Here is a 17,069-nt window from a genome sequence, read left to right on the forward strand (position 1 = left end):
TTTTTGTCTTTGAAAAAATATTTTATTTATTTATGTCTTTTTAAATTTTTTATACTCTCTTAAATTAAGTTTTCAAGAAGATTAGAAAATATGAAAAGTGAGAAAGTTAAAGATAAAAAAGAATAAACAATGACAAAAATCTAACTCAATCACTTTTACTTCTAGCACAATCCGCAGCTCCAATAATTAAATCAATTTGACCAAGAAGTTGTTGCATATTTTTATTTAGTTGAATTTCTTTTTCGAGTCTTTTTTGCATTTTAAAGAACATTTCATCAAAAACAACACTTTTACCAAGGTCTTGAGCATATAAGTCTAATAATTGAGACATAACTTCAACAAGAATTTTAGTATGTAATGGGCTTGGAAGGGTATTTATTAAGAATGTCATTAAAGGCTCTAATGTATTTTCATCACGACGGGATAATGCAATTTTCAACCCATTTCTATATAAAATTTCTCTTATAACAGAAATAATAATAGTTTCATCTTTTGTTGCTAATGCTTTATCAAGAGCATCATCATAATCAAATTTTCTGATATTTACAGAAATGTCGCTTTGAGTTTTATTAATTTCTGGTTCTTTTTTTTCTTCTGATGTTTGGGTTTTACCTTGGAAGAAATATTTTGCTGATGAGGCAGCATGATTCTCTGTTTGTTGTGGTTGTTGTTTTGCAAATAAAATAACTTCTCCATTTGTTAGTCCTACAGAAAAAGCAGTAGAGTCTTTGTTCATATCAAATGAAAGAATTGGTGATGGATAGACAATATTATGTAATTTACTATAATTTGTTGTTTCATAAACATTAATTGAACAGTCTAATGATGAAGAGAATAATCTATTCCCATCAGTATCAAAAAGAATATTAGTTACAAGGTTTGTATGATAACTATAATCTGAAATTTGTGAACCTGTAGTAGAATCCCATACTGTTATCATTTGTCCATTAGCAACAGCAATTAAAGTACCAACAGGATGAAATACAATATCTTCGACTGGATTTTTATGTTTAAATACATTAATTGAATTCTTTGAACGTGTATCATACAAAACGACTGTATGATCATAGGATCCAGACGCAATAAGAAATGGATTTGTTGGACATTGAACTATAGAACGAACAGAATCTGTATGATTGGTATATGAACCAATGACTGACTTAGTAGTAAAGTCCCATGCTTTAACTACCATATCATCTCCACTAGAATATAACATTTCTTTACCCCAACAAACAGTTCTTACTGCAGCAGAATGACCAGACAATGTCCTTAGTAATGTTTTATTAGTTGAATCAAATACACGTACTTTACCATCTGCACATCCAGTACTGATTAAGGCTCCATCATTTCTATATTCACAAGTATAAACAAAATCTTTATGTCGAGTAATTACTTTAGGTTGACTTTCTGTACTTGAATGAACAAACACATTCATTCCACTACATACGGCAAATGTTTGTTTTTGAGAAGGAGAAAATCTAATACATTTAGGAGAAGGATATGTATAAGAAGAAACAGGTGTAAAATCATCCCAATACTTTCCCTCTAATTCATTATCTCTTTTTTCATGAGGTGCTTTAAACAATGTGAATTGAGCTCTTCTCATGAACAATTATTGTCTATTTAAGAAATAGAAAAAACCTATTAAAACCCTTTTTATTTTCACTTTATTTATATTTCTTTCAAGCAAATATTTTATGTTATTTATTATTATTTTTTGTTTTTATAAAACAAAAAAAAAAGATTGGGAATTGTAAAATATTTTGTTATTAATAACGAGCGGCAGTTGAATAAATCCATGTAGCAAGACCAGGAATACCGATAAATGATTCAGACTTTGATCTTAGTACAGCCATTACAACAAAGAATAATTTGATTACAATATAACTGAAAAGAAGAAGTAAATATACTGTTTGGAATGCATGACCAACAGCAAGACATAAAATCAAAAATGGTAATGAAACTATAAAAAAAACAGCGAATAAGAAGATTGATTGAAGTGCATATGCTTTACAATACGAATTTGTTTTTTCAGTATGCAATATAACAATTCCAGTTAATGCAGAACAACTTGCTAAAAATGATTCGATAATTAATGGAAGTCCCATACTAGTACTTCCTGATCTAGCTTCAAAAGATAAAACATCATCTACATCCATATCAATATATTCAGCCATTTCTCAATACAATTATTTTTAAGTTCTTTTTTTAAATTTATTTTACTTTTATTTTTGTTATTTAAAAAAATGTTTTTCTATACTTCAAAAAACTGAATCTTTTTAGAAAAATCAAATCTTAAGAGATTCTTATCACTGTTAATTATTCAGTTTAATGAGTGACTCTGAAAAGCCTGTTATTATCCAAGAAGAACAACCAAAAGAGGAGAAAGAGGATGTTGTAAAAATTCAAGAAAATAATGATGATGATGAACCAATTGATATTGAACCAATTCATACAACAACCACACAAAACAATTGGCAAAAATTCCCATTAGTCATTATAGTTAAAACTGCTCTTTGGGTTAAAGAAAAAATTCAGCAAACTATTGACCTTTCTATTTATCTCTTCATTACTCCTTCAAAAATAATTGTTTCTTTTATGCAAAAGCCACTAGTTAAAAAAATAACTTCTGGAGTAACTTCAGTCGCCTTATTTGGTGTATGTGTTTATGCCTTTGGCTATATCCCATTCCAATATATCAAACAATCAAAAGCATTACAATTCCACTAAATTTACTTTTTTGTTTAAGAATGAAAAAGGGTTTATCTTTTTTTTTCATTCTCAGAAAAAAAATCTTATTTTCATAATGAGAACTAAATCATCTAGAGTAGTTTCTTTTCAAACTGAAATCACTAAAGATTCACTCAAAGAAACAAAACCTAAAAAAACAACACCACTAAAAAGTCAACAGAAAGGAGAAGCTAAAAGTGATATTGATGATATTTTCAGTGAATTGAAAGTAAAGCAAAGAAAAGCTGCTGCAGAAAAACAAAAAGAAGAAGAAGAAAAAGCTAGAAAAAAAGAAGAAAAGGGTGGAAAGAAAAAAATTAGAAGAACTGAAGAAGGATATCGTATTTACACCCTTGAAGAACTTGGACTTGACAAAAATAAATTTGGGGGAAATACACCATTATGCCCTTTTGATTGTGACTGTTGCCATTAATTGATTTTTCTTTTGTGAATGTTTTTAATTTTTTTATTAAAATAAAAGAGTCAATAGTTAATACAGTGTTAATAAATTAGTTAAAAACTCATTGTTTTAAGCAACCACACATGAAGTATTATTCTCTACCGGATGAAATGAAACCCATTCCCTAATAATTATGTCAAATAAGTGATTAATATTTGTATAATCTAATGCTGACGTTTCCATAAATAAGCATGAGATTGAATCTGAAAATAATTGTCCTGACTCATAAATGACTTCACGTTGTTTTTCATCACATTTATTACCAACAATAATAATAGGGATTGTTTTAGAATGGTCTTTTCGTAATTCATAAATACGATTTAAGTATAATGGTAAATGAAGAAAAGAATTTTTGTTTGTGACAGAATACATGACAACAAATGCATCTCCTTTCATTATTAGATCATCGTTTTGAATTGTCATTGTTGCATTTGTATCAATAACACCAATGTCATAATCAGTTCCATCAACTGAAACTCTGGAAACTTGTATCTGTTTAGGATGTATTGAATATTCAGACATAAATACATTTGTTGCAAATCGTATAGCTACACTACTTTTTCCAACACCATGATCACCTAAAAGAACAACAGATATTCTTTTTATTGTTGAGTTCATTAATTAAATAAATAAGTTCTCAGTCTTAGTGATAATATAATATTCTAATATAACATAAAAATATCAAATAAATTATAAAAAATGTTATTTGAATTAACCAATAATTTTTTTAATTTCTTTTGCAAATTTAGAAGGATAATCAACAGTTTGAGTAGTCATATCGCTATACAATTGTTTAATTTGTTTTCTATATCTCTTTTTGATAATTTCTTTTTCCTTTAAATAGTCCCTCATTTGTTCAGTTTGAATTCTTTTATTAAATCCTTCCAATTTTTTTTGTTTTTCTCGTAATTGTTTTAATTCACGAACCTTTCGTTCTTTATTTTTATTCTTTTCATTAATTTTTTCTGCCTTACCAACAGCTATTTTTTTTGCTTCTACTTCAAACTTCTTCTTTTTTAAATCATCAAGTGATTTTTTTGTTTGTTCCTTAATTTCTGAAGGTTTAACTGTTTTATTTGATGAAGCTACATCTTTCTTTATTTTGTTAATAGCCATTTGAATTGGATTAATTGTTTTTGTGGTATTAACAGGAGTAGTAGTATTATTAATGGTATTGTTAACAGGAACAGTATTATTAGAAGAAGTCACATTAGGTTGTGCAGGGGTAGTTGTAGGAGTAATAATACCATTAGAAAGGACAATGATTGCAAAGAACAACAACATTATGAATTATAAGATTTTCTTTTTTTATTTTTCTTATTTGTTTTTTAGATTTTTATTTTTGTAAGTTCAATGAATTTTTAAAACTCAATACAATTTCTTTTCTTTCATGCAACAACAAGACTTCATTGAAATAGTATTTAGAGCATATAACACAAAAACAAATGGATGTAGAAATGTAAGAATAAGAATTCCTCAAGACTATCCTATTGAATTTGATCCTTTAGATGATCTTAAGTATTTAGAACAAACAAAACCAAAGAGAAGAATGGATTTCCTTTCGAGACCTCCAATTTGTTTTAAAGGAACAAGCTCTACTGCACGTTTACAAACAATTGGTGAAACAACATCATTATTAATTTGTAATAAACGATTTGCATTAAATAGAAAATCAGCGTTTAGTTATGACTTAGTGTTTGTTTTTTAGAATGAAATGCTTTGTAGAAGGCATTAACGTGTAGAGAAAATAAAAAACAAAACATTGTTGATTCTATTGATAATGATAAAGAACGTGCAGCATCTCGTGTTAGAGAAGAAGTTGAAAAATATACAAAACGTTTTGGTGATGAAGGATTAACAGCAAGCTTTTTAGAAGATGATATAAAGCCAAGAAACAGTGAAGTAAGTATTGACGAAGGCGAAAAACGATTATTAGAAATGAAAAATGGAATAGATGATGATTGATTGGTTTTTATAACATTTTAATTAACAAAAAATAAAATTTATTAAAAAGAACTTAAAAATTTTATAAAATCTACTATGTTTTCACCAACATTGGGAGAATTAAATTTAATGCAAATTGATTTAAACACTGATATTGTTCGTATGTTTAAAGTAGAAATTCAAAGAATTATTGTTCAAAGTGTTTCATTAGAAATTATATCAAATTTACAAGAATTTCAAAGCAAATTATGTACTCATGACCATTGTAAATGGGTAATGGAGGTTATTGGGTGTGGATTTACCCTCCCTGTTGATGATCATAAAACTATTGCACATTGTATCTCTTTATATGAAGAGTGGTTTATCAATTTACAAAATGTACCAACTCCAATTGAAGAAATGAGAGATCATTATGATAGAATTGCTATGGCCCAACTCACTAATTTATTGTATCAGAGAAGTGGAAGTGCTGAAAGTCTTAATGGATATGCTGAATTATGTTTAAGAGCAATTTCTATTTTAAGAGCTATTGGAACACGATACAAACCTGGAAGTGATATGTCTAGACAGTTAGTATGTTGTTTATTAGGTTGTATGCAAGATGTTTGTGGTAAACAACATGTAAATTCACAAAATGTAATTATTTCTTATATTGCCGAAAAATTAATTCATGCAGTTTATGAGGTTTGGCTTAATTATGGGGAAGCAGATGAAGAATTATGGGGTGTTTTCCAAGAATGTCATAAAGTTTGGGCTAAAACAAAAGAAGTGGCATTAGCATGGGTTGATATAACATTACGCTTACAAAAAACTTTCCTAGCTGCTGTAGAGTCAAAACAAAATGACGTTAATTTAGTACTTACAAATGAAAAAGTACAAATAGATGCTCACTATACTTTAAAATACTTCTTAAAAACATGGATTCGATTTATTCATTTATGTGGTACTCCTGCACAGTTACAAGACGCAGCAGTTGTATTAGTTATTACTGATGGTATTTCATTATTTGTAAAAAATATGATTGAGTGTTATAAAGATGGAAGATATCCAAATGCACCAGACGGAAATACCATAATTAAGTTATTTGGAGAACCACTTGCACAAGTTGTTCTTTGTCTTGATCATATAAGATATGAACTTGCAGTTAATGTTGCTGTAACTACTATAGGAACAGTATTTGGAGTAACTACTGCAAGAACTACATTCAGACCAGAAAATTTGTCAATACTATATGAGGTAATGAGTGAGGCTATATTATCAAGAAATGGAAAGATCATTTTGTCTGGTATTAAAATACTTAACAAACTTCTTTTATTATCATTCCCTTCACAAGAAATTATTTATCCTTCAATTATAAAAGCAGCTGAAAGAATTTCAAATATGGTTGATCCTGGAAGTTTAGATACAAGGACAAGTTGCATTGAATTACTTGGACTAATACATCTTTCATTCTCAAAACAACGACAAGAAATTGCTTGTCATGAAGTTGGAACAGATACTATTTTTTGTTTCAGTAATTTTTCAAAACAGTTTTTAGCTATTTGTGAAGTTTTCTTACAAACAGAAACAAATCCAGTTAATTTGAAAGATATGTTTGTGTTACTTTCTAGATTCTTCAATGATATTGTTCCAAGGGATGGGTCAACTATTGTAGAGCAATTTATTCCAGTTCTTGAAAAAAATATTTATAAATTTGTTGGTGCTTTAGTAGAAAAAAGATTACATGAGTCATTTACTGAAATGATGAGAGTATTAAAAACTGTGTTAGTAGAAGTAGGAGAGCATAAAGTCTTATTAGACTTACTGATGATAATTCATTCATTCATTGAAACATATTATAAATCATCTCCAATTATTGATGATTTCTTACAAGTATATTCAATTTACTTTGGTGCTTGTTATTCATTTATTCAACAAGACACATTGTTAAAAGTTATTGGACTATGTAGTCAGATATGTGCTTGGTTTAATGACCAACAAAAAAGAGCTTCATTAGAGAATTATACTTTCCCTCAGTCATTACTTTCCTCATTACAAATTGATGTTGTTGATTATTTCGAAGAGATGAATGAAGTAATTCTTATGAATGCATATAATGATCATCAAATTCAAGCCTTTGATGAATTTATGAAAATATTTGTTTACAAAGACCAAGCTGTAATTACAGTTGCTGAACTTCCTTGGGAAAAAGGAAGTGCTATTGTTATTATTAGAACAAAATATGGTAAGACCGCTCGTTATGTACACTTAACTCATGATGAAAACAAAAAAACAGTTATTAATGGTGTGTTAACAAAGGGAAATGATGAAATTATGAAAGAAAGTGAAATACCAGTTTCATGGCTTGAAGAATTTAATACAGTTTCATTAGATAAAATAGTTACTGCAGAAAATGCATGCAATAATGTTCCTCATGTAGCTCAAAATGAAGACGTTCTCACTGCATCTGCTCTTTACAATACTAATCTTTGCTGTAAGGCTATTATTTCAAGAACCCTTATAGGGGCACTTGGATTGGTTGATTTATCTGGAGAAAAGCTTCATCCATTAGGTTTAAGTGATGATTTGATCACTAGCTTATTGGAACTGGATGTACTTCCAACAAGAAATTTGATTGGTGTTACTATTCTATACGGTCCTGACTCATCTGAACCATCTCCAATTTATAATTCTGTTATTCGTGGATTAGGACATATTGTTGACCCTCAAACACACAAAGGATTTAGTGGGTTATACGCTGGAGGTGATCAAAAATTCATGTATTATTCAAATGAAGAAGCTGAAATGGTATTCCATATTAATACCCTTGGTGGATTAAATGAAGAAGAGGCTGTTGATGCAGATAACATCGTTGTATTTTGGAATTCTTCTCCATATGACACTGAAATTGAAACTATTGAGGGTAAATTTACTATTATTATTCTTCCAACTCAATCTGATGTTCTCAGAGTTATGACTAATTCTCCTTGTGGTGTTTTAGTTAAAGAACAGCTTGTTTCTCCAGCATCCTTACCAGGACTTATAAGACATGCTGCTTTGAATTATTCAAGACCAGTTTATCTTGCACCAACAACAAATCCAATTTATAAGAGAAGTGAATATATTAGATCATTAAATCTATTTGTTGATGTTCAAAATCCACGAGCAGAAGTTCATTGTCTTTTGTCATCAGAAACAATGCAAAATGTCAATTCATCAAATCTTCAATTTTGTGTTGAGATTGTTAAAACCGAAAAGAAAGAACAAAGAGGCAATTTCCTTACTAGAAAAGCAACTCCAAAGCCAGCAAAAGCTGAACCAACAGATTCTGACACGAAGAAGAAAGGTCATTCATTCAAACTTAGTTTATTTAGCAAGAAAAAGAAAGAAGATAAAGAGAAAGACAAAACAGACAAGAAAGAAAGAAAAGAAAGAGAACTTGAACGTTCTTCAATTAATTAAATTTCTTTTAAAATAAAAAAATAATAAAAGTAAAATGGTTAATAAAAAATTTTTTTTAAAGAGAAAAAAAAATTAAGAAAAAAATAAATTAAACTAAAAAAAATAATTGTAAAATAATGAGTTTATCACCTGGTCTGTCTGATATTAGATATAAACGTCGAACAGTAGCTGACGTTGAAAAGACAGCTCAGCTCAGAAAAATTTTTAATTGTTATGATACTGAATGTGTAAGTGAATTAAATACAGAACAATTAAGAAGATATTTTGCAAAAGAAAAAGGACTATATTTGTCTCAAGAAGATATTAAAAAAATACTTTCTGAAATATTACAATATAACTTTAGATTACCATTTACAGATTTTGCACAACTTAATGACTATATTGAAACTAATAAAAACAGCTTGAAAGAAGTTTGTTTAAAAGACTTTATTTTATTAAACAAAATTTATTAAATGAATAGAAAAGTAATGAAAGAAATCAATGTTCGGTATTATTTGAATCACAACTTCTTGAAGATAAAGATCGAATTCCTTATTTTTCTAATATTTTAAGTCCTAAAGATATAACTTTTGTAACAAAAAAAAGACCAGAACAAAGTCATTTAAAATATATTGAAGGAATCTCATCAATAGAAAATGATTCTGTAGTAAAAATGTTTATAGATATATTATTTGCTGATTTAACTAATGTTGTAATGAAGAAAGTAGTATTTGAACCTCCAAAACCTTTTGAATCACATTATGTTAATTTTGATGGAGATGAAACTATTGCAAATGAAGTCTCAATTTCATTATTAAATAATGATAATTGTATTGAAGATAGAAGAACATTAAGAGAATCATTATTTGATATGGTAAGAACTCAAACTAAATTAAATATTACACCTATTAAACCAATAACGTATGATGTTGTTTCATATTATTTGTGTCAAATTACCGATATTCAATTTGGAGTATGTACATCAGCAAAAGGATTTATAGAGCCATTATATGGATATTTTGCTGTATATGATTATAATGAACATGAAAAAAAATTTATAAAAATAACAGAAAGTTTTAGAGTTGATATTAATAATTCTGACGTTAGAGTTTCTGGACAATGGATTACTGCTAAAGATACACAAAGAGACGTTAATAAATTTATTCTTCCATTAGAAGTAAATAAATATAGTAATCATGAATTAAAAGGGGTTTTAACAATTTATAAAAATGCTGAAGCTGATTTATTTCAAAGAGAGCTTTATTTTACAGAAAAGAAAAATATAAAACCAAGAGAAGTAAAAAAGTTTATAATGGATAATATGTATTTACAATATGTTTGTGTTGGATTTGCAGATTTTAAATTTTCAAATGATGGGAAGTTAAGTGTTGCACCAAGATTAGGTTTTTGTCAATTAAAAATGGAAAAAGAAGAAGATATAGCAACGTTATTTTCTCCGTCTGTTAAATCAAAACAAATTAATGGAGAATGGAAAATGAAAATAACACAAATTAGTCTTGAAGAAATGGAAAATATAGTTGATTGGAATGATCATGGAATTTCAGAAAATGAAGTTACTGAAAATTCAACTCGTATTCTTCAACCATTAGAAATGAGAGAAAATCATTTTTCTCACAATTTATTTATTTATCCATTAAAAGTTACTTCATCTTCATTTTCATTAAAGAAAAAATTTAATAGTGCAGTTGTTAAAATATATTTACAAGATACTCAAACAATTCCTGAATCAAAAAGTTTAGAAGTATTTTATCCTATTCTTCCAGGCAGACCTTTTGATAAAAGTTTTACAACAGCCGCTCCTTATTCAAAAAATAATATTTACTTTGATGAAGCAAAATTAAAATTACCTTTAAATATTAATGACTCACATCATTTATTATTTATTGTTGATGATGTTTTTGAAGAAGACCCAAATACTAAAGAAACTCGATTTGGATTTCTTCCATTATTTGAACATGGTCATTTAATTCAAAATGATGTTTATAAAATTGAATTATTTAAAGGACCAATAATGGAATCATATTTAAATGCTAAAAAATTACCTGATACAAAAAAAATGATTTTACATGTTCGTCTTAATTTTCTTACTCAATTTATGGTTCAAGATGAAACCGTATATAAATTAATTCGTTCAGTTGACACTAATTCTTTTAAAAGTATTGATAATGTTTTAGAATTATTCTCTCAACTTAAAAAGAATCAACCATATAAAAATCAATTAATTCATTCATTCCCATTATTAATGAAATTAATGTTACAATTATTTAATAATGAAATATCTAATATCGAGTCTGGAAAAAATTTGGTATTATCAATGCTTCATTTAATGGATGCTGTAGAAGATGACTCTTTAAAAGAGTCTTTTGTAAAAGAACAATTTAAAGAAGACTTTACTCAACCTCAAAAAGAAATGATATTTGATTCTTTAACAAGGTCATTAGTCGCAACACTTTCAGTAAATGGTATTCATGTCAGTATTGCAAAACATCTTAACTTCTTTTTAAAAATTATAATAAAATCATTATTGTTTTGGATGCAAAAAGAAGACCTTTTTGAAAAAGAAAATAGATTTCAATTAATTGCTATTCAATATTCACAAATATCAACACAATTTAAAACTGAATTAATTAATCTATTTGAACAATTAGCTATTTTTATTAGAAAATCAGTTCAATCTAAAAGATATTCTTATTTAAATTATGTGAATTATATTATAGGTCAATTTTTAAAAGATTTATTGAGATTTTATTCAAGAACAACTACAATGGAAGCATTAGAATCTTATATTAATACTCTTTCATGTTTTTATGAAAAGAAAAGTGCAACATTATTTAATCCTAAAAACAGTAAATATGGTAATGAAAGTGATGAATCTTGGAAAATTATTCAATTGTTAAAGATTGATTTTATTAGAGATTTACATCAATTTGTATATTTTTATGAAATTAATGTTCCTACCATTTCACCAATGACATCTTGTGCTAAATTTATTGAAAATATTTTCAATAAACATTATTTTGTTGAATTTACTGTTCAACATTTAACTGATTCAATGGCAAGAGATGATAGCGTTTGTAAATATGCATTGATGGTTTTAGCTGAGCAAATCATTAAAATGGATACTTATAGAGGATGGAGTGAAGAAGAACGATCATGTATTGCTGAAATGTACTTTAGTTATGTAAATTATGTTTGTATTGAGTATAAAAGAATGGTAAGTAGATGGCATAGAGCTCAAACAGTGGTCACTACTCATACCCAAGTGGATGATATTAGTACAACAAATTCTTCTGAAGTAGTGTTAGAACAATCACCAGAAATTTCAGGAAATTATTTACAAATACTTTATTTATTATTCTTCTGGGTATTTAAAAATCTATCACATCAAACACTTTCTGATTTAATTAGAAAAACAAATCAGTCTTTACTCAAAACTATATTGACTGTTACTAAAGATGGACTTAATGTTATTGGTTCATTAAAAAACAATAAAACTTTTCTTATGAATGAATTTGCAGATATGTTTAGAAAGAGTAGAGATGAATTATGTGAAGGTAAAGACTTAGGAACTATTCCTTATGTCTATTCATTAACTAGTTCGTGTGATTTATTACTTGGTAATGAAATGATTATTGACAACGTTAATTTGGTTGCATTAGAAATTGTCGACACTATTTTTAAAATGTATTTTACTCGGGATGACCTTCCTGTTGTTTCTATACTTTTTTATGTATTAGGAAAGTCATTGTTTAATACGTGTATGACAAATACATATTATCCATTATTCCTTTCTTATATTCGTTTTATTATTCGAGAAAAAACAGAGTTTTTATTCCAGAGTAATTCGAGGCTTGCTTTTGATATTGTTAATGGATTAATTTGTTTATGTACTAAGAAAATTGCTCCACTAAGACAAGAGGCTATTGCTACTCTCTATTTATTTACAAAAAAGGATTATGAGAGAAATGATAAGTCTACACGAATTACTCAAATTCATATTATTAGTAGTTTATTTGATCTTCATCTTCATTCAAATGAATCAATTTCTTCTGTTAATAATGAAGGCTCTGATAGGTTTATTCATAAAGCAATTGAATTATTAGGAAAATGGGCAAAAGAAGATTTTGCTTCAAAGAAACGACTTTCTATTGACCAAACTCAAGTAATTGAGTCAAATAAGATGATTGATTCACAATTAGATACATGGATTAAGTTTAGTGATGAAGAGAAGTTAAGACTAGTTAATTCTATTCAAAAAGAAATTCAGTCAGTTGGTAAAAGAAGATGTGTATTAAGAGGACTAGAGTATTTAAAAGAAATATGGACAGAAAATAGTAAAGTACTCAACCAAATTAACAAATTATGTACTGAAGTTATTCCATTAGTTGAACAAGAGGATCAAGGATTTATTCTTGAACGTAAAGCATCGGATTTAGCTTCTGAATGGATGGTTAGTATGAGAGATGCAACTGCATTACTTACAAAAGAAGATGTTGATATAGATTCATTAAATAATATGCAAGTGTCATTACAAAAACAAACAACTACATTAATTGATTTAATAAAACAAATTGAAAAGCTTGGAAGTAAATTTGATTTGTCCCAAAGAAATTTAATGATTGCAATGCAAATGGTTGTTGATTTAAATAAAATTCGATTAAAAGGATTACAAGCAGAATCATCTACAAAAAATTCTACACACGAACAAGCAATGAATTTCATTGAAAAACAAGAAAAAAATAGATTAGAAATTGCTGAAGAATATAAAAAAATTAAAAATGATGCTGAAACAAAAGGAACATTACTTGAAGTTGCTGAATATACCCTTCAACAATATAGATTAATGCAAGACAATATTGATAGAAGACACCGCCAAATGAAAGAAGAAGATCTTCAATGTAATGGAATGCCAGGATGGGAAACTGTTTTTGTTCAATGGGAAACTATTCTTCCAAAAGCTGTTTCATTATTAAATGAATTAATTGAAATACAAACAATATTAGATGGATTAAATAAAAATGAAATTATTCATAAAGAAGATATTTATGCTGAATTTGCAGCATCAGAGCAATTAATAAAAATTTGTGCATGGTGTATTGAAGTAAATGAAACTATTCATTTTCCAGTAGAATGTGTTTCAGAATTACCACAAAGAATACTTGTTGCAAATGAGTTAATGAAACAATTTACTAGTATTGAAAAAATGAGTCAATTTGTTAAAACAGAATATGGAGATGCTGAGAATAAACAACAAAAGAAATATATGTTTGATGAGTTATTTAAACAATATGTTGAAAAAGATAATTGGAAGAGTTCATTGGCAAGAAAAATTCAAGAAATGCAAGATATATACCAAAAAGAAACAGATAGAGAACAACGAGAAACAGAATATAAAAAATTATTACAAAGAGTTATACAACTAATTCAAATGGGAGATGATTATCAAGAGGATGTATCAAAAGCATGTGAAAGAATTATAGAATTAGAAAAGATAGATTCTAATGTTGTTGATGTTATAAGTGATGATGATTTTAAAATCCTTCAAAAATTAAAAGAGACGAAGAAAGGATATTCTTCTTTACTTAAAGGATTTGGAAAGAAAACTCCAATGGAAAAGAAAGAAGAAAGTTCAAGTGATCAATTTATTTCTGAATTAAAGATTTTAGAAGGACAAACAAATAGTATTTTATGTGAATTACAAAAACTAAATGAATTAGAAGAAAAGAATTATGGTAATGATGTTGTTATGGAAAAATATTTAAGTATTGCAGATAATTCAATGGAATCACCTTATTTCCATTTAAAATGGTATAATACAATTTATATGAAACAAAAAGAATTAGAAAATTATATGGAAGCTGGAGTTGCTGCTGTTCATGAAATTTATTTTATTTATAAAGCTATTATTGAGCCAAGTGGTATAATTCTTAAAGAAAGTTATTTAAGAGAAATTACTGAAGATTTTCTTCATTACAAAACTTCATCTGTTGGACTATCATCAACTGTCCTTGATGATAACACTAATTCATTTGTTTCAGCAGTTGATGATGCTATTGAAATGTTTGAGAAAGCTGATCATAGGAAATTTGCAATTGCATTATGTAATTTTATAATTCCATATTTTGCAAATAACCATGAGTACAATGCATTAGCAGAGAAACATAAAATGATTCATAAAATGTATTATGAAATGAGAACAACTATTTCATTACCATTTTATTTTTATTCAGTAAGATTCCTTGGTAAAATATTTAAAAATCGTGATAATGATACTAATGAAATTTTTAATATTGTCGATTCACAAAAAGCTTTATCTTCAATAAAACAAAAGACAGTAAATGATAATGATAGTGTGTCAAGTACTGATTCTCGTGAAATAATTTTAGATTGTGATAATGAATATATTTATATGAGTAAACAAAAGTTAGTTGAATTTAAACAATATTTAGAGACTTTACATAAAACTTCAGGTGCTATTGTTATGTCTGAAGCTGAAGCTGAAAAAGAACAAATTGATCCAAATGGAGATAAACCTGTAATTATATTAAATAATGTTAAATGTTTTGTTGATGGAAGAGTAAGTAATGACTTTGTTAAATGTAATACATTTGTAAATGAAATTGCTAAAGGAAAAGGTGCAGAAGTAGTAAAAACAAGAAGAATTATTACAACGTATAGATATTTCCCATCAGTTATGGAAAGAGAAGCTGTTATTAAGAAAACTGAAATAACATTATCTCCAGTAGAAACTGGTATTGCAGATGTCGATATGATGATTCAAGGACTTAATAATGATATCTGTAAATTAAAATCAGATAAAAATGCTTCTGTAAGTGGATTACAAAGATTATTAATGGGTATTTTAAGTGCTAATGTAAATGGAGGAATTGGATTATATCTAACATATTTTTTGTCAAAAGAAAATATTCATAAATATAAAGAAAATGAATTAGCAGAATTATTTTTAATTATTGAACGAATTATGGCACTTTCAAAAGAAGGACTTATGATTCATAAAAATAAAATGAAAGTTGAAAATGCACAAATTCAAAATGTTATGGAAGAAGGTTATCTTCAACTTGAAAAATTAACAAAAGAAGTTAGAAAAACTTTAACCGAAGCTGGAATCTTGTGAAAATAACTCAATAAATTTTTAATCGATTTAATGTTCAAATTAACATTGTTGTAGTGTTTATATGTTGGTAATTATTATAATACTCAATAACTACAGTAAGTACTAAAGAAGTAATAGCTACTGCACATTCTATTCCATTTAAAACTTCATGAGTTAATATATAATAACAACCTGTTACAATAATAAGAAATAAAGAATTTAATAAGCTTTGAAATTTAAATGGTATTAGAATGAATAACTGATATAAGAAAGTCGATAAAATCCCTAAAACAATTCCAATTATTACTTGACGAGGAGTATGATATCCAATAATTAATGTATCAAAAAGAGTTCCCCATGAAAATAATATATAACCAAAGAAAAGTATCATCCCAAATACACTTTGAAACGATTTACTTTTTTGGAATGGATGGAAGTTAAATTCAAAAAATTTAATTCTTTGAACCTGAAAAACTTCTGTTGTAAAAAACATAAAAAATGGATTTTTTAATTCTAATGAAATAGAATCAACCAAGTGAGTTAATACTTGAAAATAGTAAATGTAAGTAAAATAATGCCCACTGATACCATTGTATTTACTTTCATTTAATGAACATTTTTTATCATTCATATAAATTTTACTAATTATAATTAAAGTATAAAGACTACTAAAAAGTATATAAGCATTTAAAAATTCAATAATAATAGATATTATTACAATAGCACGTGCTAAGTTATTGATTTATTGTATAAGAAAACCCATTTGTTATAAAAATAAAACAAACCTCGAGTAATACGAATAGAACAAACAACCAAAATAATAAGTAATAAGATTTTAGATATAATCTGAGGATTTAATAATTGATAGATTCCAATCCTTTTTAATTGATTAAAATCAGAATGACATTGTGTAAATCCAGTATCAAGAGAAATGTATGTTGTTAAACAAAAAAGAGGAAAAAGAAAACAAATAAACGTCCAACTTATTTGAAACATAAAATAATACTTATTTTTAAGTTCTTCTTTTTTTCTTAAATGAAACAATTATTATTTAAAATGAATAACTATTGTTTTTTTATATTAGTAATGTTTTGTGATTTACTTGTTACTATAACCATAACATGTGTAAAAAAATTTAAAGTAACTACTAAAAATGATAGAAGTTAGATAGATGGTTAAAGACAATACAAATAGTAATAACTTATTTGAAGGTAACAAATCAGAAATATACACAAACAATAATATGAATATAAAACAATATCTGAATGTCTTATTATTATCTGATTATGATTAAGTAATTGAATAAGAAATATATTAATTAAATAATACAAAGAATGAAATAAATTTAAATTTAAAGAAAATAAGTAAGTGGAAAGCACC

The 17,069-nt window shown here is 26.9% G+C and overlaps 11 protein-coding genes across 11 annotated transcripts in view; 5 read left to right on the plus strand and 6 right to left on the minus strand.

Moving 5' to 3' along the window:
* Nucleotides 1-145: 145 nt before the first annotated feature.
* Nucleotides 146-1,606, minus strand: ENU1_137670 (WD domain, G-beta repeat-containing protein; the record flags this gene model as incomplete). The annotated part of the gene is made up of 1 exon (XM_008860231.1): nt 146-1,606. The coding sequence occupies one exon, from the start codon at nt 1,604-1,606 to the stop codon at nt 146-148; it is 1,461 nt and encodes a 486-aa protein (XP_008858453.1).
* A 163-nt stretch (nt 1,607-1,769) lies between these two features.
* On the minus strand, nt 1,770-2,177 carry ENU1_137680 (hypothetical protein; the record flags this gene model as incomplete). Its single annotated transcript, XM_008860232.1, has 1 exon — nt 1,770-2,177. The coding sequence occupies one exon, from the start codon at nt 2,175-2,177 to the stop codon at nt 1,770-1,772; it is 408 nt and encodes a 135-aa protein (XP_008858454.1).
* Nucleotides 2,178-2,331: 154 nt separating this feature from the next.
* ENU1_137690 (hypothetical protein) lies at nt 2,332-2,730 on the plus strand (the record flags this gene model as incomplete). The annotated part of the gene is made up of 1 exon (XM_008860233.1): nt 2,332-2,730. The coding sequence occupies one exon, from the start codon at nt 2,332-2,334 to the stop codon at nt 2,728-2,730; it is 399 nt and encodes a 132-aa protein (XP_008858455.1).
* Nucleotides 2,731-2,806: 76 nt separating this feature from the next.
* On the plus strand, nt 2,807-3,163 carry ENU1_137700 (hypothetical protein; the record flags this gene model as incomplete). Its single annotated transcript, XM_008860234.1, has 1 exon — nt 2,807-3,163. The coding sequence occupies one exon, from the start codon at nt 2,807-2,809 to the stop codon at nt 3,161-3,163; it is 357 nt and encodes a 118-aa protein (XP_008858456.1).
* A 96-nt stretch (nt 3,164-3,259) lies between these two features.
* Nucleotides 3,260-3,808, minus strand: ENU1_137710 (Rap GTPase; the record flags this gene model as incomplete). The annotated part of the gene is made up of 1 exon (XM_008860235.1): nt 3,260-3,808. The coding sequence occupies one exon, from the start codon at nt 3,806-3,808 to the stop codon at nt 3,260-3,262; it is 549 nt and encodes a 182-aa protein (XP_008858457.1).
* Nucleotides 3,809-3,901: 93 nt separating this feature from the next.
* ENU1_137720 (hypothetical protein) lies at nt 3,902-4,474 on the minus strand (the record flags this gene model as incomplete). Its single annotated transcript, XM_008860236.1, has 1 exon — nt 3,902-4,474. The coding sequence occupies one exon, from the start codon at nt 4,472-4,474 to the stop codon at nt 3,902-3,904; it is 573 nt and encodes a 190-aa protein (XP_008858458.1).
* A 78-nt stretch (nt 4,475-4,552) lies between these two features.
* On the plus strand, nt 4,553-5,155 carry ENU1_137730 (hypothetical protein; the record flags this gene model as incomplete). The annotated part of the gene is made up of 2 exons (XM_008860237.1): nt 4,553-4,885; nt 4,933-5,155. Exons 1-2 carry the CDS (start codon nt 4,581-4,583, stop codon nt 5,153-5,155), a joined length of 528 nt encoding a protein of 175 aa, XP_008858459.1. The 5' UTR covers nt 4,553-4,580.
* Nucleotides 5,156-5,230: 75 nt separating this feature from the next.
* On the plus strand, nt 5,231-8,575 carry ENU1_137740 (hypothetical protein; the record flags this gene model as incomplete). The annotated part of the gene is made up of 1 exon (XM_008860238.1): nt 5,231-8,575. One exon carries the CDS (start codon nt 5,231-5,233, stop codon nt 8,573-8,575), a length of 3,345 nt encoding a protein of 1,114 aa, XP_008858460.1.
* A 116-nt stretch (nt 8,576-8,691) lies between these two features.
* Nucleotides 8,692-15,710, plus strand: ENU1_137750 (dedicator of cytokinesis protein; the record flags this gene model as incomplete). The annotated part of the gene is made up of 2 exons (XM_008860239.1): nt 8,692-8,985; nt 9,036-15,710. 2 exons carry the CDS (start codon nt 8,692-8,694, stop codon nt 15,708-15,710), a joined length of 6,969 nt encoding a protein of 2,322 aa, XP_008858461.1.
* Nucleotides 15,711-15,744: 34 nt separating this feature from the next.
* ENU1_137760 (hypothetical protein) lies at nt 15,745-16,080 on the minus strand (the record flags this gene model as incomplete). The annotated part of the gene is made up of 1 exon (XM_008860240.1): nt 15,745-16,080. The coding sequence occupies one exon, from the start codon at nt 16,078-16,080 to the stop codon at nt 15,745-15,747; it is 336 nt and encodes a 111-aa protein (XP_008858462.1).
* A 960-nt stretch (nt 16,081-17,040) lies between these two features.
* Nucleotides 17,041-17,069, minus strand: part of ENU1_137770 (hypothetical protein) — a gene marked incomplete at both ends in the record, with an annotated part of 369 nt that continues 340 nt past the window's right edge. Inside the window, one exon of the mRNA XM_008860241.1 lies at nt 17,041-17,069. This exon is cut by the window's right edge and continues 340 nt beyond it. Within this exon, the coding sequence (XP_008858463.1) occupies nt 17,041-17,069 (29 nt within the window).

Source organism: Entamoeba nuttalli, assembly GCF_000257125.1.
Source record: "Entamoeba nuttalli P19 unplaced genomic scaffold asmbl_5740, whole genome shotgun sequence".
NCBI classification, from domain to species: domain Eukaryota; phylum Evosea; order Mastigamoebida; family Endamoebidae; genus Entamoeba; species Entamoeba nuttalli.